Source organism: Triturus cristatus, chromosome 11 (assembly GCF_964204655.1).
Source record: "Triturus cristatus chromosome 11, aTriCri1.1, whole genome shotgun sequence".
Lineage (NCBI taxonomy): Eukaryota > Metazoa > Chordata > Amphibia > Caudata > Salamandridae > Triturus > Triturus cristatus.
In genome coordinates this window covers 164,811,348-164,838,581 of record NC_140594.1, presented here as the reverse complement: position 1 = coordinate 164,838,581, position 27,234 = coordinate 164,811,348, and the positions used below count along the sequence as shown (strand labels likewise).

The following is a 27,234-nucleotide window of genomic DNA, read 5'->3' as shown; positions in this document are numbered from 1 at the left end:
CCCCCAACCCGTTGACATTCCAGGACAGGACCGCAAGGCGCTTGCCAGTACTGGTGTGGTTAGTGGTATGCGGGTTGTCGGTCGTCCCTAAGGTCTGTTCCGTGTCCGGCCCCATGTGCTATCGTATGTGGTATGCGTGCTGTACAATGAACGGTGTGAGAAGAGTCTATGCAGATGTTGACTAGGCTTGTGGTATGCAGATAAAACCTTGTGAACCAGAACCCCTTGTAAACACCCCGTCCCCCCCCCACCCACCTCCCTGCTGCCCTGCCCGGCGGATTCCAAACTACCCACCACCCCAACTGAGCAGAGAGCTTTGTCCCCATAACTGTGTACTTGTGTGCCAGGGGGGAGATGCCCGTTGCACCCAGTCTTAGTCTCCCCCTCAGAGCTTCATTATGTCCACGGCTGTGAAGCTTTCTTCAGTGTGGCACCGTCCTCAGCCTTCGCAGGCCCTTTGTTCCAGTGTCAGTGAGAGGCTCCGGGGAGGCGGCCCAAGTCCAACCCCCACGGCCACCCCTCAGGAGCGACAGAGGTCTTTGTGCCATTGCCGCTGTCTGTCGAGCCCCACGAGCATATCCTGCTTGGTGCGGTGTCATAGTTCTCCGGTTGCCCCCTTTTGCGATAAGTCCGATTCCTCCGCCCTGTCCGCGGACTGTCCAGGTCTCTGCGCCGCTCCATTGCGTCCCGCGGTCTTCCGCCAGCCCTCTAGCCATTCTGTGGCCTCCGCCGGGGACGTGAAAAACCAGGTTTTGTCCTCCGCCTCCACCCTGAGCTTTGCGGGGAAGAGCATTGCATATTTCAGTTCTCTCCTCCGGAGTTCTTTCTTTACCTCCAGGAAGTCTCTGCGCTGCTTCGTTACCAGCGCTGTGTAGTCCGGGTATATCTCTACTTTGCTATTCTCCACTCGGAGTGGGGGAGCAACTCGTGCTGTCTGCAGAATTGCGTCCCGGTCGCGGAAGTTAAATATTCTTGCTAGTATAGGCCGTGGTGAGGCTCCCGGTTTGGGTGACCCTCCTGGCACCCTGTGCGCCCGTTCCACTGAGAAAAACCCCGAAAAACCTCTAGGTTGGAGTTTATTCTTGACGAGGTCTTCCACAAATAAGTCCAGCGCCGGACCGCGCACGGTCTCCGGCACTCCCACTAAGCGGATGTTATTTCGGCGGGAGCGCCCTTCTTGGTCGTCCAGTTTTGCCTCCAGTTGTTTCGGCGCCTGTTCCAGAGACCTTACTTTGTTTTGTAGCAGCGTTGTCTCCGTGGACAGGGTGGCCGTCGTATCCTCCTCCTCCTTCAGCCTGTCATTGATTTTTGACACGTCTGCTCGTAACAGTGTAATGTCCGTGGAGATCGTACCTATCGCCGTTTGCATTTGCGTCAGCGTGCGCATTATATCATGTAGGGTAATCTCCTCAGGCTGACCGGCTTGCGCTGTGTCCTCCCTCTTCCTGGGAGTCTCTGGGGTCTGTGAGCTCTCTGCGATAGGCATATTTGTCTAATTTGCCTGCCTGCGTAACGCTTTGCGGCCCACGCTGGCCTTTCCCCCCCATGGTGCTTACTTCGTCTCGCGGCGTAGCGAGCAGGCGTTGGGGAGGTCGGTAGTCGCCGCTGCCAGACTGCGCCGGAAAGGTCAGCGCTCGGCCTATCGGTTTTCCCTCCCTCCCTTCCACGCCTTCGCTTGTGCAGGGAGCCGTTGTCCAGAATATGCCCGCTCTTCTCAGGTCGCGTTGCCGAAGCGTAACTGGGAGCACCATATCCAGCCCACTGTATCTGCGGTGTGTCGTGTCCGCTATGCGTCCCTTCCCCCACCCGGTAGGACTGGGGGGGGGAGGGGGGTGGTTTCGGCGCTTGATTGGGTCACCAGTGTCGCTCACTTCGCAGGCCGAGTGGGACCCCAGGCCACTCTTGCAAGGAATTCAGGCCCGGGCTCACCAGCGCTTTCTTCGTTCGGGCCCGACCAACCCGCACACCGGGGCACGCCTGGACTCCAGGCCGCAGATACAGACAGCAGGGCCCCTTATTCGCCGGTGCGGGGGCGGGGGGGGGCGGGACACCCCTTTCCCCGGGCCGCGTTACCTCGTCTTCACTCCTCTGCACGTGCCCCGTCCCGCAGCCTGGCTTCTCACTGTGGGGTCTTCCCCAACACGAGGCCCGGGTCCACGTCTGCCAGCGCGCCCCCGTTCTGTGCTCCGCTGCCTCTTTGTCTTGTCCGACGCGGCACCCCGGTCCCCGGAGCGGGTCCGTGCTGCGCGCCGCCTCCAATGTGGAGTCAACTTACTAGCCTGAAGAGCCGCTTTACCCGAGTACCCCGTTGCAAATTTGATGGACAGCACTGTCCAGCCTTCTGGGGTCCCTCCCCCATCAGGCGCGAGGGCACCGGAGGATTCTGGAATGTTCTGTGTGGTAAAGGCGGCCAGGGATGCCCTGTGAGGAGGCCATGCTTTGCTGGTCCGGTCCATGAGAGCCTCCTCTCCCTCGGATCGTGGCACCAGTCCGCTGCCCTGGAATGCAAACTGCCCGGGAGGTGGGAGTCGAAGGCGCGCGGTCCGTTAGATAGCCCATCTCCTCCCTCAGCTCCGAGAAGCCTGAAGTGTTTACAGGTACCGCTTCACTGCTCGCGCATTTTGTTAGGAACGAAACTAGTGCACAATGGGAGGGATGGGCCGCTGGCTGTACAAAGCTCTACGCCTATTGATGACGCGCATTATTTATATTGCGAATTACGTATCCCAAAGAAACAGAGGGTATTATGTTTCTTAACCCCTTGGCTGCAGCAGGAATTCCGCCACAGCGCTGGGGGGGGGTTTGGGGGCAGCGCGGTGGCTCTGTGCTCATGACGGAGCCACTCCGTCATGAGCCACGGTTGAGCTGTGCTCATGACGGAGTGGTTCTGTCATGACTCCGCCCACTGCGCTAATCGCCCGCACAGGCGAGGAATCAGCGCAGCGTGGGAGGAGCGGCGGCCAACGGCCGCAGCATGACGGAACCACTCCGTCATGAGCACACGGCACCCGTGGCTCATGACGGAGTGGTTCCGTCATGAGCGCTGAAGGGGTTAAACAACCCAGGCGCAAACCAAATAGTTCCTCAGCTCTGAGGTAATGGTAAACAAATGCATCTCAGAAGCCATGAAGGTTAACTCTATAAAAGCAAGAATGAACGTTTAGGGAGGCAGCCTGGAGAATTCTTCTAAGGTTTAGCGGTTCATGTCCACTCTGCTGTCTTGTCTTAAGCAGCATGTAGAAAAGTCAACTGTTGAGACATACTTTAGAAATACTTTCAGGGCTTTAAATGGGATGAAAAAACTGGGGGTCTCTCAAAGGGGCGTGGTCAATGTAATTAGGGCGTGGCTTAAAACACGTAAGCTAAAAATCAGTGCCGCCCGACTTGTATTTTACTGTTCCTGTCATTGCGTAATGATATACAACAAGTCACATCATACATACAAGTCAGGACTATTGGCTTTGTCAATGGTTGCTAGCTGCATAAGATAAATAAGCAGCAACTTTGGCTTTTATATAATATTTAATAAAAAAACTTCCACTTAAAGCCCTGGTGACACCAGGACAATGTTGCAGCTCCCGAGTTTCAAAAAGAGAAGGGAAATCCAGAGAGAAAATGACTCTCTTTAAAGGATTTGCCTTCCTCTACAACGCTCATCGATGTGGCTGCTGTCACTGCAGTCGTGGAAAAAAACGGACCGCCTGTGCCAGGGCAAAAAACAGAGCCCGATAGAGACCCGTTTCCAGGCCCCTTTAAAACAAGCATTGAAAATGCAATAGGTCTCGCCTTTAATTAAGTTAAAGCCATTTGCTTTGCTAATGGTATTTTATAGCAAAGCAAATGGCTTTAACTTAATAAAAGGCGAGGCCTATTGCATTTTCAGTGCTTGTTCTGTTATCTGACGTGTTCCGGTGATTGAGACCTATTTCCTGATGCGTCTTTTCCTGATTTCTTGAAGACTGTTAAACCTGCATCCAATATCTACACATTCATGAACGTCAAGCTGCCAATGAACTTCCCTGGGGCACTGCCACATTTGAGACAATAGAGCACTAATCCTGATAGACTTAATGAGATGACAAGCATTGGCAAAGCCAATTGGTCTCTGCTTTTGGACCTTTTGGCAATGTTTTTTTAGTGATGCTGTACACCATGGGTACTTAAAAAGATCTCCCCAGAGGCAAAAAGTATGGTCTGTAGTGCGGCCAAGTGCTGAATTGATGCCATCAGATTGGGGGTCAGAGGATAGGTGGATGTTAAGTAGGTGTAGGTGGAGTGAAGAATGTAAATGGTGTGGACTCTGAGTCGTGGACTTATTTTCAAGATTTCATTCCCTATAGCCCACTACGTTTTGCCCTTAGTTTCTAGAACACACAGATTTGACAATACTGTGCTAAGCTGTATCCAAGTCGCTGTCCAGCCACACACTGGCGTAAGCCTTCTCTGATTGCTGCCCACTACCTTTAGCACATCAAGTGTGCAAAGGTAGTAACTTTGTTATTGAAATGAAATAGAGTCTTGGGTCTAACCATCTCCTTATTCTTTTGGTCCAATTTGTAAAAGTTAGGAATGATTAGAAACAGGCTTTGTTAGGGTAGCAAGTGCTAACAAAACACTTTGACAAAGACCACCGGCTTTGTCAAGACTTGAACTATGAGTGCTGCTGGTAAAAGTTCATATTGGGCAGTTCTTCTAATTGTCGTTTGTAATGTCGTGCACATACTGCCTCTATTGCTTTTGATTATATTACTGTGTGGTTTTAGATTCTTGTGAAAAGTCCGCTGCCTATGTCCCTGGACTGCTTTCAGTGGATCCTATTAAAAACTTTTGTTGAGTAGTGAATTACAAATAACACAGTACAATTGCGTCATTTATTACTAGACATTTTTAGCATCTATTTTTTAACCTTGAGTAAAAGGTGAGACGTGCAAGCAAGATATTTGAGCAAATGCCATTTATATTCCAGTACCCTGCTTCCTTCAGGACCTGTGTAGAAACGGAATAGTTAAAAAGATGTGCCTACAAAGGCTCATGCATTAATTGGTATTTTGCAATTGGCTTACACCAGTGATGCGCTAATAAATTTCAGAATGGGATGCCACCATTAATGTTTCATCACTGAAGTCCTAGGAATTGTAAAAATTCCATGTGTCGCACTAAACACAAGTGTAGCAAATGTATTCAGCATGAGTAGTAAGTATCTGGGTAGTGGTACATTTTGGAGCTCATTGCCACTATATATATATATATTTATATATATATATATAATAAAAAAGAAGCAGAGAACTCTGGGTAGTTCTCAAGTTTAGGTGGAAAGCAGCTCCTGTATGGAGCACTCTCAACACCAGCGACACTCTAGATCTGCTCACCTCAAATGTCTGTTTTTCTATCAAAATCTTTAAGCATAGGATTAGCACAGTGCCATCCACGCCGAGATAGAAGCTATACCTCTCTGAAGAGCTCTAATTAGAGCGAAACACTGTGTCAGGGGTTGCTTTTACTCATTTCAGGTTGGCTTGATTGGTATTTTACCAACTCAAAGCTGTAATACTGTGCCTGGAGTGGTAATTGGCTTTTGTCATTTTACAGCTCGGCAAGGACAGCACTGTGCTAGTCCTATGCTTAAAGACTTTGCTGTACAAATGGCAAAAGACTTTGTCCTTTTCTATCTCGGCGTGGATGGCACTGTGCTAATCCTATGCTTAAAGATTTTGATAGAAAAACAGACATTTGAGGTGAGCAGATCTAGAGTGTCGCTGGTGTTGAGAGTGCTCCATACAGGAGCTGCTTTCCACCTAAACTTGAGAACTACCCAGAGTTCTCTGCTTCTTTTTTGCATAATTTATTCGTCACTCTATGCCTGAAAGGGTATTTCTTTGATATATATATATATATATTATATATATATATATATATATATATTCACTTAAAAAACCATAGGTTTCACACAGGTTATAGTTAGGTGGATATTTCACTCGTAAAAAACCAATGAAATTCCCCGTTATAGTTAGTTCAGATAACTATAACTCGCACGCCCGCAATCCACTGCTCATGACGTCCCATATTACATCACTCATGACATGGTCAGTGGCATCACTCATGACATCATCCTTGTGATAGAGTGGCGGTCGCGCGAGTTATAGTTATCTGAACTAACTATAACGGGGGAATTTCATTGATTTTTTACGAGTGAAATATCCACCTAACTATAACCTGTGTGAAACCTATGGTTTTTTAAGTGAATTTGCAAGGTTTTTTAAATGCTAATTCCTAACTATAACGTGTGTGAAACCTATGGTTTTTTAAGTGAATTTGTACGGTTTTTTAAATGCTAAGTTATGTATTTATTAAAATTATTTTTTTCAATGTTTTTCACCGTGCGCGCGCTTTGGGCACACGGTACGCTGCGCGCACCCCGCGCGCTGTGCGCACTGTGCGCGCACCCTGCGATTTAAAAAAAAAATAATAAAAATGTTTTTTTTCCCCTTGGGGGTCCTTCTGTGACCCCCTGACAAAGGCTAGTGGGTCAGGAACTCTCTTCCCTGCCCCCTTTTCACGTTTTCCACGTTTTTCCCCTTTTCCTTTTCAGTGCGAGAGACAAAATGGCGGCCGACACTTCCTGATTTCGACCGATTCGAATGTTTACCGACATCTAACAACAAATCAGAATTTCGCTCGCGCACGGTACCGTGCGCGCACCGTGCGTGCGTATAGATATTTATATGCTTTTAAATGCTATTTTCTCAGGAAATACTGAACAGATTGACACCAGACCTGCAAAAGGCACTTCCCTGACCTGAGGACTACCTCTCTGCCAAATTTCAAGTAATTCTGTTCAGCCGTTCGGGCTGTACCTTCGACTGAAGGTCCTATGGAAAAATGCACGGGGAAAACGCGTTTTGTGACCCCCTTTTTTCTCGGCCCCCGCTTGACGAATCACCCAGAGACTTTCAGGGTAGGAGCTGAGCGGAGCGCCCCATTTGTTTTGAAAATTTCACGAGGATTCGTCAACTGGCGCCAAAGTTATTCAAAATAGAATTTTCAGATTTCCTATGGAAACACGGTCCTAACTAGAACTATAGATAATATATATATATATATATATATATATTGTGTGTGTGTTTTTGTTTTGTGCTTGTCTACTTCTGATATATTCTGAAGAATTTGCACAAGTAATGTACAGGCATTTGAATTTTGTGTACTAGAAACATTTTACATCCTGCAGCCTTTTCTTTCAAACTCCAGAACTGAGCAATATTATCACATAAATCCGCTCAAGTTGCAGTTAGAAAAAGAGAAGAAAACACCAAGCTCCCTTTGGAAGGTGGAGCCTAGTAGTTGACCTCTGTCTTTGAATGCACAGCAAATATGACAAGATAAAAATAAAATGTTTATTGCTCATTCACTTCTGAACTTCATTGTGGTTATTTTGGGCATTCTTCAGTACCTCCAACTCCCCTTCTTGGAGAGCCTATGGCACAAGTGTGAAATTGAGGAAAAGGATAAGTTATGCTATTAGTGAAGCACACTGACCAAATAAACAAGCTTGTAAACAGAACATTCTTCCTCACGGGCATGCGAGATTGATGAATTGGTAGTGGCAGAGATAAGAAGTCAATCGAAAATATGCCAGGAAACCTTTTCCAAAGAAATACATCACATTTACTGCTTCCTGAACTAGCATACCAGGAGACAACTGAAAATAATTGTGGAGGGCCTCCTGAAAAAGAAAAGAGATCCTAGAAAGCAAGCATTCATGGTAGAATACAAGGATCCAATCAGAAAGATGGTAAACAGGATATGCTCCACAGGAAAGGCAAAATACAAAGCCAGTTGTAAATAAAGGGTGGAATGCATTCCAGTAGCTTTACAACCAGACAGCTACTGGGAAGCTTCTGCCTAAAAAGTGCAGAAATAACTCTACTAATGAACAGAAAGCTTGTCTAAAGTTTGGTGTTAAAAAGTACAGTTTAGCATAGGCTGAATTTTAATTGTAATTGCATTTATATAGCGCTTACTACCCCTGACGAGACGTCAAAGCATTTTTTCAGTAGTAGCACACTACCCTTGAACCCAAAAAGGATTAGTGGTGAAATAGTATAGGGAGTTATTAAATTAGTTTGAGCGGTAGGCATGTGAGTTTATTTGGATTGGAAAAAGCTAGTAGAGGGTTAGAAGGGTTTGCATTTGTATAGCGCCTGCTTCCCCGATGAGGCGCTGATGCACTTTTCGACAGGTAGCACGCTACTCTGGTTCCCAAACAGGATTAGCGGGGAGCTAGGATAGGGAAATTTAAATTACTTTGAGCTGTGGACATGTTCGTCTGTTAGTTGGATTAAAAATGATAGTGGAAGTATAGAAGAGGGAAGGGTCTAGAACGTTTTTTTTGGCCCTCTAATCAGTAGGAGGAGGCTTGGGATGAGTAAAGAGGAGTAGAATGGTAAGAACCTTTTTATTCACTGGTTACTTTCAATTTCATATATTGCAAATGAATACCAAACTTGCATATACCGAAACATTTGCAAGCATTACTAAACTAATAAGAAGAAATTACTTTGTTGTGTCTCAATTGTAATGATGTTGGAGAACCTCCTTGTGTAAACATATTTTGATCTGAGCATATTTTGATCTGAGAAGACTCGTTTGAAATATTATATAAAGGATTTATATAAGACCTAAATTTTGTAGTTTTCTTAAGGAGGATTTGTTATTTATTTTTCTTGTACAAATTTTGCGTTCTTTATGTTGAAGGTGATTTTGTTTTCTTCTTGCAGGGTCAGCCCTTGTCTGGAGAAGACATGGACATTTCTGATGATGAAATGAATAACTCCCCCAACTCAAGTGTAGACTGTGCCAAATCCATTGTCTTGAACTCTGCAGTAAATAGTCCAATCGTTTTGCCTCCTGTTATGACCATCCCACCCCCAGGCTTTCCACCACTTCCACCACCTCTTCCACCTCCACCACCCCAACCACCCCAACCAAGATTTCCAATGCCACCTCCGCTTCCTCCACCAACTCTTCCTGCAGTTCCAGTCCCACCTCCTCCTCTGCCTGGTCCCCCAGGGGTTCCACCACCTCATATACTGTCTCCTCTTCCTCCTTTTCACCACAGAATGTTCCCTGTGGTCCAGGGTGAGACTGTAAATACTTTAGGCAGTCAATGGGGTGGAATGCCGATGTCCTTTCAGATGCAAACTCACATGATGAGTCGTGTGATGCAGGGACAGGGACCAAGCTCCTATCCATACACACCGTTAATGAGAAGTGGAATACACTTTGTGAACCTTCCATCATACCGCTCCTTTTCTGTTTCTTCAAATCTCCCTCATGGACCAGCGTGGTCACCGCTTCCTAAGTTTGACCCTTCGGTTCCACCTCCAGGTTATGAACCTAAAAAGGAAGATCCGCACAAGGCTACTGTGGATGGAATCCTCTCAATCATAGTCAAAGAACTGAAAGCAATAATGAAAAGGGATTTAAACCGAAAAATGGTTGAAGTTGTTGCATTTAGAGCTTTCGATGATTGGTGGGACAAGAAAGAGCGCCTAGCGAAGGTAAGAAGTCTTTTTCTTAAAATTAATTTGCAAATTAAAATGTTCCTTCACATATATATGTATAGCGTCTTCTCAAATGTATCTACGTCTGTCACAATTGAACTAAGTAATGGATCATAAATGCCTAACAGTAAGCACTTTTGTTCATATGACATGTAGGTATACTTGGCCCACAATTGTTAGTACTTAGAAGTTTCAGAACATTTTTTATTTTCTTTGTTGTAACTTCTTGGAGACAATTGGTTTGGTTGAATGACAGATCGAAATATAAAAGTATTTGACTTGACTGGATTGGAATTTCCTCAATGTTCAGTAGGTAAAACGTCTAAAAATGTGTCTAGAAAGATTAAATTACACTCAACCAGTTGATGCAAATAGAACCCATTTGACCTCTCTGCACTAAAGTAATTCAGACTCATGCCCATGTCCCTTCCCTGGTGTGCTTTTTCTTTTTTTCGCATTTCCCTTCTCTATTTCATTCACTCTCTATTTCTAGCTACTTTGGAAGTATGCAAACTTTATCAAGGTGCACCACTTTTTGGTGGTTAATCCCACTCGGTTTAAAAACATGCAGTTTTAACAGATTTCAAGCATATGGTTCGATACTACACTAAACAGCAGTTCCAAAGAAAACGTAACAGTGGTAGTGTTATTTAATATTTGTCTGGCCTGGTCCTGAAATGCAGACTTTAATCAACGATCAGTTGTAAGGCATAGCTGAGCAGACCACTGCTGTAATATTATAGATTCTGTCTTTATTTGAGCAGGTTCTTTATTTACTACCCTATGCCCATTATAAAGCATAAAGCCTTGCACATTGAAGTAGAGTTGAAGTATTTAAAGTGGCGGGATCCTCTGCTTTCAGCAGAAATTCTATACCTCTTCTTCAGGAGCCATCAGTTAGAAAATAGTAAGGGCACGACCACTAATACTGCTGAACTTTGACCAGACAAATCCCAGTGGTGCACTTTTCTATGATTTACTCTGGTGCACTGTTTTTCAAACTTTCATATAGTGGCCATCGAACAACTAAAAGCAAGCTGTAAAGAAGCATGTTTCACCAACACACAGGACCTACCTTTTAGCTGAGGATTAACACACTAGACGTGGCCTCCATGCCCGTCCTCCTGGGTCCAGACACTACCAGGAAATTTACCCGAGCATTCCGTTATATCCTTCCACTAAAGTTGTATCCACATTGAAGATAAATGGAAATGGCCTTAAAACGCACCCTTTCACAATTTTCATGTTTTCACTGTATAGGAATATTTCGCCACATATTTCCAATTGCTTAATTTGTTCCGATAACCAATTCAGAAATGTAGCATTAACCCTTTCCCGATACAATGGGATTACACAGCGAGCCGTGTCTTGCAGTAATCTGCTTCCAACCTTAAATTGGCGCGGATGGGAGGGAAGGCGTTCTCCCATCTGGCACCTCATTACTGGAATCTCCTCCCTCTACATCTACGTCAATGTACCAACCTAGTGGCCTTTAGGAAATTGTTGAAAACAGAACTTTTCTAATCGTACTCTCTTTATTGGTCAACCGGCAGTCCTAAGCGCAGAGATACCCCGTATGGGGTGATTCAGGCGCTATATAAAACCCATAAATAAATAAATAAATAAACCTCTGCCACGTCCTTTTTTGCCGATCCCTTTAGAAGTTAGAGGGGGCCAGGAGTGGTTCATGTACGTGGGGAGGGCAGGAAGCTTGTACTGCTGCCATCTATGCTGCACCTGTTTCTATGCATGTGATTGTATTGTGCTCATCTCGCTTACTTTGCTATACTAGTTCTATGCGTGTGAAGGGAACGTGCACTGCCACCTCTGCTTGTGCTCTTCCTGTTCATTCTGTGCTGGACACTTTCACTGCAGCTGCCTGCATCTGTGTATGTTTGTGTGGAAGCGTAGACTACTGCAGCCCATATTGTTCCTGTTTCTGTGTGGATGCAAGTGGAAACATTTTAGTCCACTTTCCTAACGCGATCTGCACTTATTTATTATTTATATTTACAAGTGGTTTTTTGGCTTTATTTCAAGTTTTTACTTTTAGCCTGGTTACATCTCCTTCCGTCATAGTCCTAATGCAGTCTATGGTTTTGTGTTGTATAATTTGCATTTAATGTGTGTTCTGGATTTCCTCATTAAATTCATGTGATAAGTTCTTGGTTATAGAAGCACTTGTTATTTAAATTGCAGTGAAACGAACAAATGGAAAAAGTATTGTGAGCGGGCGGTCATCAAAGAAATCGTATGATCCATTGTGTTCTAAAGGGCCTTCTCTTATTTTTTTATTAGGTCTCGCCTAGCGACGCAGCGCATGTGCTGCCCGTGCCTTGGCGACACCTATTGTCGGTTTGTCAGTGGAATGGGGACAGGACATGTGCACGCGCATGTGCAGAGGACAGGATTTCTGCACGTGTATGCACATCTCCTGTCCGCGCTCGCGGCGGGGGTACAGGAGATGTGCATGCGCCCGTACAGGCGTGCACGCTCGCACCCGGTCAGGCGATGTGCACGCGTGCAGCTGGCGCGTTCAGCTGCTGTACTAGCAGCGCTGTAGTAAGGGTATGCCAGGCTGCTAGCGCACGTGCCTGTGACCTGCGCTGGCTCTGCTGCTCCTGAGACTTGCAGGCCGGGGTGCTGCCACCAGCGCAGGCTTAACTATTGTGCACTGCTGCGATTACGTATCGTAATAGCCTGCAGGTTTGAATTCCTGCCCGTGGCGCAGCTGAGTCCCTCACTAGAGAAAAGAAAGTGCTCACTGGCTGTGGCGCCGCAGGCGGGGTGGGGATGTGTCTGACCTCTCGTACTGGTCCTAGGAGGAAGTGAGGTCGGGGAATCAGGAAGCGGGGACTGGAGGCGTGCCGCGGGCTCGCTGTGGAGGGCAGTCTCACTGTGTCCTGTCCGTGTCCCGGCATCCGCATACTTTAGCAAACGCAATGCCAGCTCTGCTCCTTGCATACCGCATTCATTATGCCTGGACACCACAATTATGTTAAAATAATCCAGCATGCAACGTGAACGAAGCCGGTGGCCGTCCGAGGCGCTGGTGTCTGAGTGAGCTGGTGTCAAAGCACAAGTTCACACCGCAGTGCAAGCAGAGTTGCCGAGCCAGGCCCAGAATTGTGGCCGAGCCAACGCTTGCCACTGGAGCAGTTGCCGCGGCCACACTGAGGCTGCAAAACTGTAAGTTGCTGATTCACTCACATTTACCAATCCATAGCGCCACAGCGCGCAGCTACCATAACGAAGGTAACTCACTGCACAGCCCGTTGCGGAGACCGATAAGAGCCCGATGTTCAGATTGGATTGGAATGACCTTGTGGCCTGCAGCCCGCCAGCGTGATCAGTCATCGCAGGGCTGGGCAGCAGGCAGTGATGCACTCCCCATTTAGGCCAACATATCTTGTTCCTAGAAGCAAAAGAGACTGAGGGAGTCAGGTTTTCTGTGTCGTCTTCCTTCCCTTGGACTACTTTTCCCCTTGAAATAAAATCTTCTATGAATAACTAGGGATTTAGAAAAAAACTCAGCTGTTCAGACGAGCTGATGTATAAATAACTAGGGCAACAGCAGTGGCCTCCTCTACCCCAGCGCAGAGACCTTTGTGGTGGCAAGTGATCTTTAACATAACAGGTTCACTAAATGGATGTGCATTTAAAAAAAAAAACAACTAAAACACGAAAGAATTCAAAACCGTGAATCACTGGAAACACTACAGAGGGCCTGAGGACCCCTGGTGTGAAACGGGGGTTATTAACAAGGCTGCCAGGCAAAAACACCTCTTGGCAAAATCTCCAGAGCCACTGTGGGCAGCACATGGATTCCTAGAGAATTAGCCTGAGATATCCCCTCCGAGGACCAAGATTGCACCATAGGCCCAGGCAGCCCTAATCAGTGCAGACAGCGCCAGCGTGCAGTGACCACACTGGTGCCTGTCAACTTTCAACACGGCCGACGTCACTTAGTTTAAGTCAAGAGCTTGGCGTATATTAGTAGCTCTGGGACTGCCGCACTTACAGCCTACTAGTAGATCTGGTGCTGCGGGGCTGGGCAGCAGGCAGTGTGCTCCAACTGGGGCGGACACCGCTCAGCAGTGCTGGTAATCGCTTTTATTAGGGTTGAACAATCAGTAGTATAGTCAAGGCTTATACAGTGTCCTGGTTGGTTGTAATGTGTGCCTCACACTCCTTATTTCTGGTGCTTTTCAACAGTTTTAAGATCGTAGAGTTTCTCGTTGCTCAAATGGGTGTGTTTTCTGATATTTGTTTCCCTCATCACGTGATTTTGCTGGCGACAAAGTGTCATTCATAGACATTGAAATGTCACTCATAATTAGCGGGGCCAACTTATGGTGCCGTGAATTCACGGTGTATTGACTTGTCCGCTTTACATTTGTCAATAAAGGTTTTTGCCCTGTCAAGTATCGCGCATCAGGTGTTAGACTAACGCATTTTGTTGTAGTGGTCTGCATCACCACACCAAAATGCAAAGTCATTTATTTATAGCACCTCCTGAAGTTGCTGGTACACTGAGTCGGGAGCGCCGCTATTAGCGCTCATTTACATTAAGCATTTACATTAAGTAAAGCGCAGACCGCGTGCTGCTCTGGCAGCTGCACATAGTGTATTACAGGCTGCACTCACTGTTCAGGTTTTTGAAATATTATTTGTGTACAACATATAATCTCATCTACCGGGAGGTGGTTCCAGTCGCGGCTGCCAGGCTGGGCTCAGCTGTGCTCTCACTGCCTCCTGCACCGTGGCGGCATTCGCAACATTGTGTATCTGCTACCTGAGACGGAATTGATGTCAATAAGTGGGCAGCGCGAGTGGGCGGAAGTTATGCATACAAGTTTAGTTTTGCAGTCTGCCGCCGCTCGCACCGCCGCCTGTGTCTCTCATCATGATGCCAATGCGACCGGACTAGGCCACTGAATTCTCCTGTCGGAGACGTGGATCTCAGTCACTCTCAGCCTTAGGTCGTACGGGCCACTGTCTGAGGTTAGTTTGTGTATAAATTAAGAGTGATGTGATTAACATTAGTTATTTAATTTTCCATCCCGCGACTAAAAAGTGCTCGTGCTCTGACCCCGCGGACTGGTTTAGATAGCTTTGGGCATTATTCTGAATGCTTCGGAGTTGGAGAATCAGAAGTTGCTCATACATACCGAACCTATAAATTTTGTTTTTGACACTCCAGTGTGTGTGTCAATGTGAGTACCTTCAATTTAGCTGATCTGGGGATGTGACCTGTGGCTTGCTTGCAATTCAAATGTAGTTTTTTAAATCCATGCTCGTGTTTATAATCGGCAGATGCCCGCTCAGTGAAGGATTCTGCTGTTCTTGGCTTGACGTTCCACTGGTGGAAGTGACTGGTATCAGCAGCACTAGCAGATATGAACGAAAAGAGACTTGACTAGGGCAGCGGCAGCATGTGTATTACAGGCTGTATTTGAGTGCCTTTTTAGGTCTCGCCTACGCAGCGCGCATGCGCTGCATAGGAGACCTTTAGCCGTCGTGCAGCTCTTTTTCCAAGCACATATTCGTGCTTGTAGCGGCATACAGCTTGCGGGAGTGCGCAGCGGCGCGCCACAAGCACGAGTGTGTGCTTTGAAAAAGAGCAAACAGCTGCTGCTTAGCGCACGCTTGTGCACTCCCCCGCCCCTCCCACTTGTTTACGTCAAGGCTCGATCCCACCCAGCTGCAAGAGTTGTCTCCTGTACCGATATTCCATTTTGCAGCTTATATCATTGTGCTATGTGCTGCGAAATGGTTTACGCAAAATAATTAACTACAGAAATATACTTGAACAGCAAGTTGTTAAGCCTTCTATTCCAGGACCAAATGGGCTCGGTGCGTTTTAAAATGCATAGTTTCCTGGAAAATGACCCTCCAGGCTGTGTATTGTTTCAGTCCAGAACAGTAAAGGGAGTGCCCACAGGTAATTTTGACAAGGATCTGAAGATGCCTGTGCCCACATTCTTCGAAAGAGTATCAAAACGCCCCTTCCGCTCACCCCCCCCTTTCCCACCCGAAGTTTGGTTTTAGGTGCGCATCTGCTGACTTTAATTCCATTCTGGCATTAAAATGCAGCTGCTTTGCAACATGTAACACTTTTTAAAAATGTAAACATTTCTTCTATGGCGTCTTAGAGCTCAGATGATGCTCGACCATGACTCAGCAAGGTGGGCTCTGAAAGGCGTCTCTTCTCCGATCCTCTGGTCCAACTCCACCCAGCTTTAACTCTTCTCCGGCCGCATTTCTTTCTCCACTCTTCCCTTTCTTCTCCCCCTCATCTCTGCTCTCCGCTCCCCTTTAACGGGCTTCCTTTTCGTCCACACCTTTCTTTCAATCGTCTCTTCGTTTCCCTTTTCAATACTCGTACCACTCTGATGAATACAGGCCCCAGCTAGGCCCGCAAAGCACAAGGGTTCGCTCTCCTGTAACGGAATCTATAAGGAAGTTGGCACGGAAACTGCAAAGTACAAAAACAACGTTTATTAACCCTTAAGGGTGGTCCTACAATCCACACAACACTCTTCAGTATTGCATGGAGTAGCACAAAGAACATTCGTACACAGTCCCCTTTTATACACAACAGAGGGGCTCATAAGTGGGTGGATACAACATGAGGTCGAAGAACATTACCATTTAGGGTCATTCTCGATACTGAATCAATACATGGGCGGAGCTAACACACTCTTTGGGCCCGCGAAAACACATGGTCAAGCAAAGCTAATTATAACAGATGTGGTCAAGTCTGGGCATGCGCCAGACGGACAAGAGGGAGCTATTTATAAACCGTTGCTAGGCAGATTACAAGAGCAACTAACACAGAGGTCGGACTCTCCTCGTGGTGAACACGTGGCAGCATGTCAATACAAAATGGAGTCCGGACTTCGGTCAACATAACGAAGAAAACATGATCTAAAGGGAAAGCATTAATGTCTTCAGTAAATGCTTAATCACATTCTGCCTTAATTTACAACAGACGACCCTTTCAGCATTTACTGAAGACATCCGGTTTCCAAGAATAATCATCATATATGTCAATTATCATCATTCCCTTAACCTCTTTAGCTAGACCCTTCTGTCGAGCAACATCGGCAATAGCTTTCTTATCTGGAATGCAGAATGAAATGCATACGGAACAGCACAATGGTCCACATTGAATACACATACAGAAAAGGAACAGAACTGCTATAATAATGCAGAGACCAGTTAAGACCTTCCATCCCCAGGCAGTAACCAACGCCCAAAACCATCCAGAAAAGGACCAAGTGCCGTTTTCTGTGTGGATTTCAGCTGCTATTTTGTGCAGTTTGTTAATGGCATTATAAACGGATGGCGTATGATCAGGAATGAACACACAGCAGCTACTTCCAATAATTTTACAGGCTCCTCCTCGATCAGCTAGCATTACATCTAACACCATACGATTCTGCAATGCAACAATCCTAGTAATTTGCAATTCTTCCGTAAGATTCCCAAGAGCAGCAGCAGTTTGATTAGTCACAGCTTCTACCACTCTCGTTAATCTTCGGATCTTCCTACTATTCAAAGCGGCTCCAACAAAGAAAAACAGTCCTAAGTTAAAATCAATATACTGTTGCAAGCTGGTATCTGTTTGATCCACCTCATCAATTGATAGAGTACGTTTATATCTATTTACAGTCACATTATTCAACAGTTTTAAATCCTTATGATATGACGCGGGTGCTAAAAATACAGGAGGTAATAGGAATGATACATAGCATACCCCAGACCACCCAGCCGGCAAACGGTAATAACCTTTATTTCCACATACAAAGTAGGTATTATGGGATGCTAGGAAGGTACTGTTATTTAACCCATCGATGTTTAACACGGTTATGCAATCACTGACACCAACAGGGATAAAACCCACACTCTGGACACACAGGTCCGCTTGGGCTTGTGCTACTTGGATTACGAATTTGTCCTTCCCCACAGTGTCTCTAGTGTTCGTGAAGATATAGGGGATGGATTCATTGTCCGGTCGGTACTCTTCCCATTCCCAAATTGTCCCATTCGCTTGTGGATATCCATTCTTGTCCTGATGGCATTCTTTATTAAGTCTAAAAAGCAATCGTCCCACTGTCGGTTTCCGAGTGGCAAACAACAAAGTGTACCATGCTCTACAAGAGCCATTGTGAGAGAAAGGAAGTGGTATGAATGGCGTACCTCCTTTCTTCTGATGGGCTGGCATCATCCCACATATCCAACAGTTCGTAGCGTTCGTAGCAACGTGGGTGTGATGCAGCATCTGAATGAAAGTGTTATTCAAATAGGATTGTCGATGCTTCAACTCTTGATATGGCAATGTATAAAAGTAGTGCTCCGCAGGCACTGGAGTCGTCAACACAAGTGTCTTTCGAGCAGGAGTTGCCTCCTCCACAAACCATGTGGTTATACCAACGATAGCTACTGTTAGCATGAACCCCAACGCACAAAGAATTTTCTTCTTCTCCATGTCAAAGGAAACAATACCCTGATATCTTCCTGAAACTAAAAAGTCTGTCAGAACTCTTCCCCTTGGGCAGCGGTTGATTTCTTCACCAGCGGGCCAAGACGGGTGTCACTACACTAATGCAGGGCTGATCCCCCCCCCTTGCCTCATCGGCTCTCCGTTTCACTAACCCAAGGGCCGTTCTGACAGTATGTCCCGGTACTGGAAACCTTACTTCCTTGGTCGAAGATGATATCGCCTTCCTCCAGAAGTCGTGTGGTCCGGAAAGAGCTCCTCAGTGTCTCGTGGCTCAGTAGCACGGCCTGTCTCTGCTGCTAGGATGTCTCGTTGATCGGTCAGCACGGCAGACTCCACCAATCCGGGCGGTACCTTTCGACAGTGCAGGGAATGGATCCAATTCTTCCTGTTCGAGACTCGCACTGCCGTCCTCGTTGCAAGAAGGACTTGCTCAGGTCCGACCCATCTCGGCTCCAAACTGTTCGATCTGTCGAAAACCTTTATCATTACATGATCTCCAGGCCGGAGACCATGTCCTTCGCCAGTAGACCGATCAGGGAGCGCCTCTCGGACCTGTTGATGAATAGAAACCAAGTTATCCGTTAACTGTGCCAGATAATCACTCATCATCACACAAGGTACATCATACACAGCCTTAGGCCTTGGTGGACCCCAAATATTCATTGGGCGTCCAAATACAATCTCATAGGGTGTAAGGCCGGTTCGAGAGTGTGGCACCGACCTAATTGACAATAACGCCAGTGGCAGGGCGTCTGGCCAAGTCAAAGATGTTGAAGCTTGGATTTTGGCGATCTTAAGCTTCAGTGTACCATTATATTTCTCGACTAGTCCTGCAGACTGAGGGTGGAACACGGCGTGGAACTTCTGGGTGATGCCTAGGCCCTTCAAGACATACTTTATAACATCCGCTACAAAGTGAGGGCCATTATCACTCCACAGAAGTCTACAGACGCCGTATCGGGGGAAAAACTCTTTCAGCAATAGCTTCGCTGTAGTCATTGCAGTATTGTCTTTCGTAGGGTACGCCTCAACCCATTTACTGAAGGCGCAAACCACTACTAGAACATACTTCAAGTTATTACAGCGCTCAAGCTGGATGTAATCCATCTGCAGAACCTCAAAGGGTGCAGTGGGCGTCGCAAATCCTCCTGCTGGAGTTCGCGTGCCTTTCCCTGGGTTATACTTCAGACAGATCATACAGGTCTGCACCACCCTCTTTGCCGTGCTAGCAATCTCTGGATGCTCCCAGACTTGGGTAAGCAATTTCACAATTGCGGAAGCTCCAACATGTGCTAGCCCATGTGCCATTTGAACCATAGGTTGTACGAAAGCCGTGGGTAATTTCCATCTATCCATCTGCTTATTTCTCCAGCAACCCTCGTCATCCAGTTCTCCCTCGCTAGCCCATTGTTCCCGCTCTTTGTCAGAAGCGGTCTTTTGTATTTCTCGCACTTCCTCCTTCGCATCATGCCATCTCTCCACCTGTGACTTCACTACATACATGGCAGTAGTACCGGGCTGCATCGCAGTCTCCCGTGCTACTCGATCCGCTAACGCATTCCCTTCTCCAACCTTATCAACCACTTTCCTATGGGCGCTACATTTAACAATGGCGATTTTCTTTGGGTATGTCAATGCAGTTAAAAGATTGTGGACTAACTCCCCATGCATTATCTGTACCCCATGTGACGTTAGAAACCCTCTCTCCTTCCAGAGTAGGCCGAAATCGTGCGCTACTCCGAAGGCATAGCGGCTGTCTGTGTAAACATTCACACACAATCCTGTACTGAGCTCACACGCTCGTGTTAATGCTATCAGCTCCGCTGCTTGAGCTGATTTCTGTGGTATGCGTGCTGTCTCCACTATCGTGTGTAATGTGGTAATTGCATACGCTGCTGAAGTCGTACCATCTGGTAGCTTCAGGCATGACCCGTCTACCCACAACTCTCCATCTACCTCTGAAAAGGGCGTATCCTGGAGATCAATACGACCCTTTGTTTGTTCCTCAGTCACAAGAATACAATCATGCGCTTTCTGCGCCTCAGGCTGGGTCTCGGGGTATGGCAACAATGTGGCCGGGTTTAATGTCACGCACCTTTTTAACGTAATATGAGGAGCCAAAAGCGTCAGCTCATATCCCGTTAAACGGGCACTGGTCAAATGCTGCGTCTTTGTTTGATTAAGCAGGGCATCAACAGCATGGGGAACTAACACCAACAGTTTATGGGATAACACAATTCCTTCACTCTGCCGTATTGACACAGCTGTCGCCGCAACCGAGCGAAAACACCCTGGCAATGCTCGGGCGACAGGATCAAGTACAGCCGAAAAATATGCACAAGGGCGCTGCTTATCGCCGTGCATCTGCACTAAGACTGATAATGCACATCCATCTTTCTCATGCACATACAACGAAAAGGGTTTTGCATAATCAGGGGTCCCTAACACTGGTGCTGAACAAAGGGCCTGTCTCAATTGCTGAAAAGCAGCGTCACACTCATCTGACCAGGGGATCGGGATGGGCGTGTCTTTTGTCAAGAGAGCTAGTAATGGCTTAGCTATGTGTGAAAATCCCAATATCCACTGTCTACAAAAAGAAACAAGACCCAAAAATGCACGTACATCCTTCTGCGTGGATGGCCTTGGTGTGTCCAAAATTACTTGGATACGATCTGGTGTGAGTGCACGCCCCTCCTTAGACAAAAGGTGACCCAAATAAGTCACCTTTGGTCTACAGAATTGCAATTTCTTCCTAGAGACCTTGTGATTGTGAGATGCTAAAAAGGAAAGTAAGGCTATCGTGCTTTTCTCGCACAACTCCAGGGTGTCAGCCGCCAACAGGATGTCGTCGACATATTGAATGAGGGCGACCCCCTCGAGTAAAACAAAGGAATCCAACTGTCGTTTCAAAGCCTGACTGTAAATACTAGGGCTTTCTGTATAGCCTTGGGGAATTCTACAAAAACGATAAGATCTATTGTTTAATGTGAACCCAAAAAGAAATCGGCTATCAGGGTGAATGGGAATAGAAAAGAAGGCATTCTTCAAATCAATCACTGAAAACATGGTCGCCGTAGGCGGGACCAAGGTAAGCAACGTCGTGATATCAGAAACCACCGGGTACTGAGGTATCACGATCTTGTTTACCTCCCTCAAATCAATTATAAACCGATAGACCTTTGCATCCGTGTCTTTTTTCAGAATAGGGAGAATCGGACTGTTACAGATATTATAGGGAACTTCTTCCACTACTCCTACTGCGATCAAATCTTGCACAATCTGTATGAGAGCTTCCTCGCCCTCCTGGGAAATACGATACTGTGGGAGGCGCGGTAGTACCGCCCCCTCCTGGACACTAATGTGGACCGGAGGAATCACCATTTGTCCGACATCTGTGTCCGAAGTCGCCCATAAAGCTCGGGGGAGGGTAGCCAACAACGCATCCTCTGATATCGTACACATCCGCCCAGATCGGGGGTAGTTGTCATTTAAAATCACCCTCACACCCTCAGGGGAACAGCGGATTGTAGCCCTAAAGTACTTTAACATATCAAGGCCCATAATGTTATCCGGTGTGTACGGAGCAAGCAGAAACGGACAGGGCGCAGAAAAACAATCAACTTTAAATGCAAGGGGCTGTGAAAGAGGGCTTCGGGAGAGTGTACCGTCAAACCCTACCGATGTAACTATTGAGCCGGATGGGGGAGCCCCCGGAACCAAGTACCTAGACAATGCACTACGTGTCGCTCCTGTATCTACTAGGAACTGATCAGTAGAACCTAAAACTTCAGCCGATACATAAGGACCCGTCTGATCGACCGGCACCTCAACTGATTCAGACCCCCATCCAACGCATTCCTATGCATGCTGCGAATCGTGATATCCCGACCGATCGATGTCCGATACATGATACTGGTGCTGGCGATCGAAAACATTTGAGCTATCTCGGTGCTGTCCGGCAGTATCGAAACGGGCATTATCGTTGGAATTCCCTCTAAAGTTCGAAAAGCCCCCTCTACCTCTCGGGCCACCCGGAGTGTGCCCCTGACGCGAAGCACGCAACGCTGGGCAATCCCTGGCCCAATGGCCCAACTGCTTGCAATACGCACACTGGTTCCTATTCAAATCAGATCGGCCCGAAGGGGGACCATAAGATCCACCCCTTCCCCTATTATTATTACCCCGGCGGGGCGGGCCATATACTTGTGCTAACATCACTTTGGTTTTAAGATCTTTCGATTTCTTCTCCTCCTGGCCCTTCGCCTCGTGCTCCTGACGCTCATAATACTGGGCGATGGTCAGAAGGGCCGTCGGTGTCGCGGAGGACCAAGAACTCTCACTCGCTTTTAACCGGGCCGCAACTGCCGGCAGCAGATTAGCCACATATTTGTCCGCGAAAAGGTGGCGGCCCGTGTCGTCAGTAAGCGACTGGCCACTGAAATCATGAAACGTCTCCTCAAAGCGCGTAAAGAAGTCCGCGACTGACTCGTCAACTTTCTGTTTACATGCAGCTAACATATTCCAGTCAATCTTTTTAGGGGGGATAATCGTCTTCAACTTAGCCACAATAGCCGCAGGGAGATCTAAAATATTCTGGGGTGGTTTCTGTGCGGGCTTCCGTTCCCTATCCTCATCCTCAAGGTCAGACCACCGGGCCTTGAAGGCAACCGCATCATCTACCTTTCGGACAGAACGCCACGTATCCGGCGGTAGGATAAGGCCAAAGAACAGGTCTATATCCGCTAAGGTCATAATGCAAGAATTCAAGGCCCCCTCGACTTCTTCATAGAAGGCCGCTGGATTCTTGCGGGGGTCAGGCAGCGCATTCTTTAACGCCATAACATCGGCCCTATGCCATGGAGTGTAAACCCAATTATATACAAAATATCCCCTAGCATCGACAGAATTAATATCCGAGCTAGTCCCTGCTCCCTTGGGAGGAACATACAAAGGCGCCGCCTCTCGCATTGGTTTAACATGCACTATGTCATCCTTATCTGACTGGGAGGCGGATGGGTAGCCCCCTGCTGCAGACGAATCCGACTGCTTCTCCTCCTCCGTTTGTTGACGTGCTTTCTCTCTAAGGGCCAGCACCTCATCCCGCAAAGCGAACAGCCGCCGAGCCGCCTCAGAAGCCTTAGGGGGAGAAAAAACACCATTACGTAATGCTCCGGCATCCGAAGACACTTCGTCAGGCTCAAGGACACTAGAATATTTCCGGAAAGCAGCAATTACTTCATCTGCGAAATGAGACAGAAAATACACCCTCTCTCTATCTTGCCACGACCCCCACGTATGGAACAACTCCTCCTTAGATATCTTGCCCTTAAGGGCACGGAGGGAAAGTTTCCGAAGCTCAGCCATATGCTCGGCCGATAACATGGACCGTGTGTCTACCTTACCCGGAGCCGGGCCAGAATCTTGCGGCCGCGGAGCGGATGCGCCAACATAAGGGGGCGGAGAGCGATCTAGTAAATAAAAATCATCATCAGGATTATTAAGGACAGGATAAAGTGGCTGGCGAACAACATATTGACCCGAGACCTGTAGCCTACGCTCTTTCTCTTGTCTGTCCGTGTGCTCTTTGTCCTCCCGACGCTTCGCTTCCTGCGCTCGCACATGGTCGTTCTTCCGTTGCTCTTTATCAAACAGTGCTTTCTCACGTTTCTCTCGCTCACGCACTTCCTTCACCCATAATCGCACACACTCAAACATATCCTGACGAGCACGTCGCTTACACATACACTGTTCCACATACTCAATCTTACGTATATCAAACGATCCATACAAAGGCCATCGCAACTCAGGATCCTCCCTTGTGTATTTCCTCCATAGCGTGCTGTACACTATGGAAGAAAGACCATGCTTCACATACATATCCCTATTAGGAGTCCCCTCTGGGGGGGCTGGAGCAGATTCCTCGAGGTTCAACCGGTTTCCAAAACCGCAGCACCACTTACGGAGTGCGCTAAAAGCAGGCATGCTAGGAATAATGCAAAATATGCAATATTATAAAGAAAATGGCACTTAATCGTTGCGCCGTTCAAAGTTTACACAGCTCCTGGAGAAATTTCTCCACATTACCTGCCTATATGTGTTGCAACGCATATATTTTCACAAAGACAAATTCAAAATATGACTAGTCACCATCAATCAAACTCAAATAGCCAGACCAGGCTTCAAAACTCGGAGCAAGTACCGTACAACGGTTCTTACCAATCAAGAGTCCAGGTTCCAACTGCCAAGCTCCACAATCGCCCAAACGGCTCTCACGGCAGGACCGACAGAAGAGGTCTCAGTCGAGGACCGGCGCCACCCAGACGGTCAGCTCGGAAGGGAAGGAAGAAAAACCTCGGGATGCCAGGGCTAAGACGCCGCTGGCAGTGATCACGTCCCCGGCCAAACTCCTCACCTTCGTCGCGACCAGTCCTTCGAGCATCCGAGTCGCCGATGAGCCCCACGTGACGGGCGCCAATTGATGAATACAGGCCCCAGCTAGGCCCGCAAAGCACAAGGGTTCGCTCTCCTGTAACGGAATCTATAAGGAAGTTGGCACGGAAACTGCAAAGTACAAAAACAACATTTATTAACCCTTAAGGGTGGTCCTACAATCCACACAACACTCTTCAGTATTGCATGGAGTAGCACAAAGAACATTCGTACACAGTCCCCTTTTATACACAACAGAGGGGCTCATAAGTGGGTGGATACAACATGAGGTCGAAGAACATTACCATTTAGGGTCATTCTCGATACTGAATCAATACATGGGCGGAGCTAACACACTCTTTGGGCCCGCGAAAACACATGGTCAAGCAAAGCTAATTATAACAGATGTGGTCAAGTCTGGGCATGCGCCAGACGGACAAGAGGGAGCTATTTATAAACCGTTGCTAGGCAGATTACAAGAGCAACTAACACAGAGGTCGGACTCTCCTCGTGGTGAACACGTGGCAGCATGTCAATACAAAATGGAGTCCGGACTTCGGTCAACATAACGAAGAAAACATGATCTAAAGGGAAAGCATTAATGTCTTCAGTAAATGCTTAATCACATTCTGCCTTAATTTACAACAACTCCTCTTGCCTGCAGGGCCTTAAATAGGGCAGCTTAGGTGTTAGTGGTGTCTTCCGGGAGGTTGTGCCATGGGCGTGACCGAGGAACAAACAAGCCCGGGGAGAGGAAGCGGACGGGCGGACTTTTGGCAACTGCGAAACATTAAACTGTTGCATGGCTAATAGAATTTTGTTGCGCTACTTACAGTGAGCCTATTCTCTACATAATGGCACATTCTTGATGCTCATTTCGCTTTTCCTCCTTCACGGTGGCCCATATTTACGTGCATTGAGCTTGATATGGTGAATTTTAATTCTTCCTTATTTATGGCCCATAATTAATGCATATTGATTTCACTTCCTCAATCATTAGTGGACCTACTTATTGTGAAGCGATTTCTACATGCAGTGATTCTCACATGTCGCTTCTTTACTTTTAGAATCCACTATCCCTTAGTGGATCCTCCGAGCAATTACCTGGGTGGCTCACCCCTGGCACCCTTCATTTGTGCGTACTTCCTACCTCTGGGTGAGAACCTATGCCATTTCCTGGACCCGTACACACACATGCTTCCTCCACCCTCTCTCTCTCTTCCTCCACCCTCTCTCTCTCTTCCTCCACCCTCTCTCTCTCTTCCTCCACTCTCTCTCTTCCTCCACTCTCCCTCTCTCTCTCTCTCTCCTTCTCTCGCTCTCTCTCGCTCTCTCTCGCTCTCTCTCGCTCTACCTCGCTCTACCTCGCTCTACCTCGCTCTACCTCGCTCTACCTCGCTCTACCTCGCTCTACCTCGCTCTACCTCGCTCTACCTCGCCTCTACCTCCTCTCTCCCTCTCCTTCTCTTTCTCTTTCTCCCTCTCCCTCTCCCTCTCTCTCCCTCTACATCTCCCTCTCCCTCTACATCTCCCTCTCCCTCTACATCTCCCTCTCCCTCTACATCTCCCTCTCCTCTACATCTCCCTCTTTACCTCTCCCTACTTCTCTTTACCTCTCCCTACTTCTCTCTACCTCTCCTCTTCTCTCTACCTCTCTCTCTCTCTCTCTCTCTCTACCTCTCCCTCTACATCTCTCTCTCTCTCTCTCTCTCTCTACTCTCCCTCTCTCTCTCTCTCTACCTCTCCTCTACCTCTCTCTCTCTCTCTCTCTCTCTCTCCCTCTCTCTCTCTCCCTCTCCCTCTACCTCTCCCTCTCTCTACCTCTCCTCTCTCTACCTCTCCCCCCCTCTCTCTCTCTCTCTCTCTCTCTCTCTCTCTCTCTCTCTCTCTCTCTCTCCTCTCTCTCTCTCTCTCTCTCTCTCTCTCTCTCTCTCTCTCTCTTCCTCTCTCTCTCTCTCTCTCTCTACCTCTCACTCTCTTTCTCTTCCGCTCTCTCTCTCTCTCTCTCTCTCTCTCTCTCTCTGGCCCATAATTAACACATATTGATTTCACTTCCTCAATCATTAGTGGACCTACTTATTGCAAAGCGATTTCTACATGCAGTGATTCTCACATGTCGCTTCTTTACTTGTAGAATCCACTATCCGTTAGTGGAGTCTCCGAGCAATTACCTGGGGGCTCACCCCTGGCACCCTTCATTTTTGCGTACTTCCTACCTCTGGGTGAGAACCTACACCATTCCTGGACCCGTACACACACATGCTTCCTTCGACCCTCTCTCTCTCTTCCTCCACACACTCTCTCTCTGTCTCTCTGTCTCTCTGTCTCTCTGTCTCTCTGTCTCTCTGTCTCTCTCTGCTCTCTGCCTCTCTGCCCTCTGCTCTCTGCTCTGCTCTGCCTCTCTGCCTCTCTGTCTCTCTGTCTCTCTGTCTCTCTGTCTCTCTGTCTCTCTACTCTCTTACCTCTCTCTACCTCTCTCTACCTCTCTCTACCTCTCTCTCTACCTCTCTCTCTACCTCTCTCTCTCCTCTCCTCTCTACCTCTCTCTCTACCTCTCTCTCTCTCTCTCTACCTCTCTCTCTCGTCTACACACACCTCTCTCGCTCTCTCTCTCGCTCTCTCTCTCTGTGTCTACACACACCTCCCTCTCCCTCTCCCTCTCTACCTCCCTACCTCTCTACTTCTCTAACTCTCTCTCTCTACCTCTACCTCTCTCTACCTCTCTCTCTACCTGTA

General features: G+C 47.5%; 1 protein-coding gene across 3 annotated transcripts in view; it reads left to right on the top strand.

Annotated features, from left to right (window-relative positions):
- SETD1B (SET domain containing 1B, histone lysine methyltransferase) overlaps positions 1-27,234 on the top strand; it is a 476,309-nt gene that overhangs the window by 162,873 nt on the left and 286,202 nt on the right. For all 3 annotated transcript variants that reach the window (XM_085633203.1, XM_085633202.1, XM_085633201.1), the window contains exon 7: positions 8,775-9,557. In XM_085633203.1, coding sequence (XP_085489329.1) covers positions 8,775-9,557 — 783 coding nt within the window. The remainder of the gene's footprint in view (positions 1-8,774; positions 9,558-27,234) is intronic.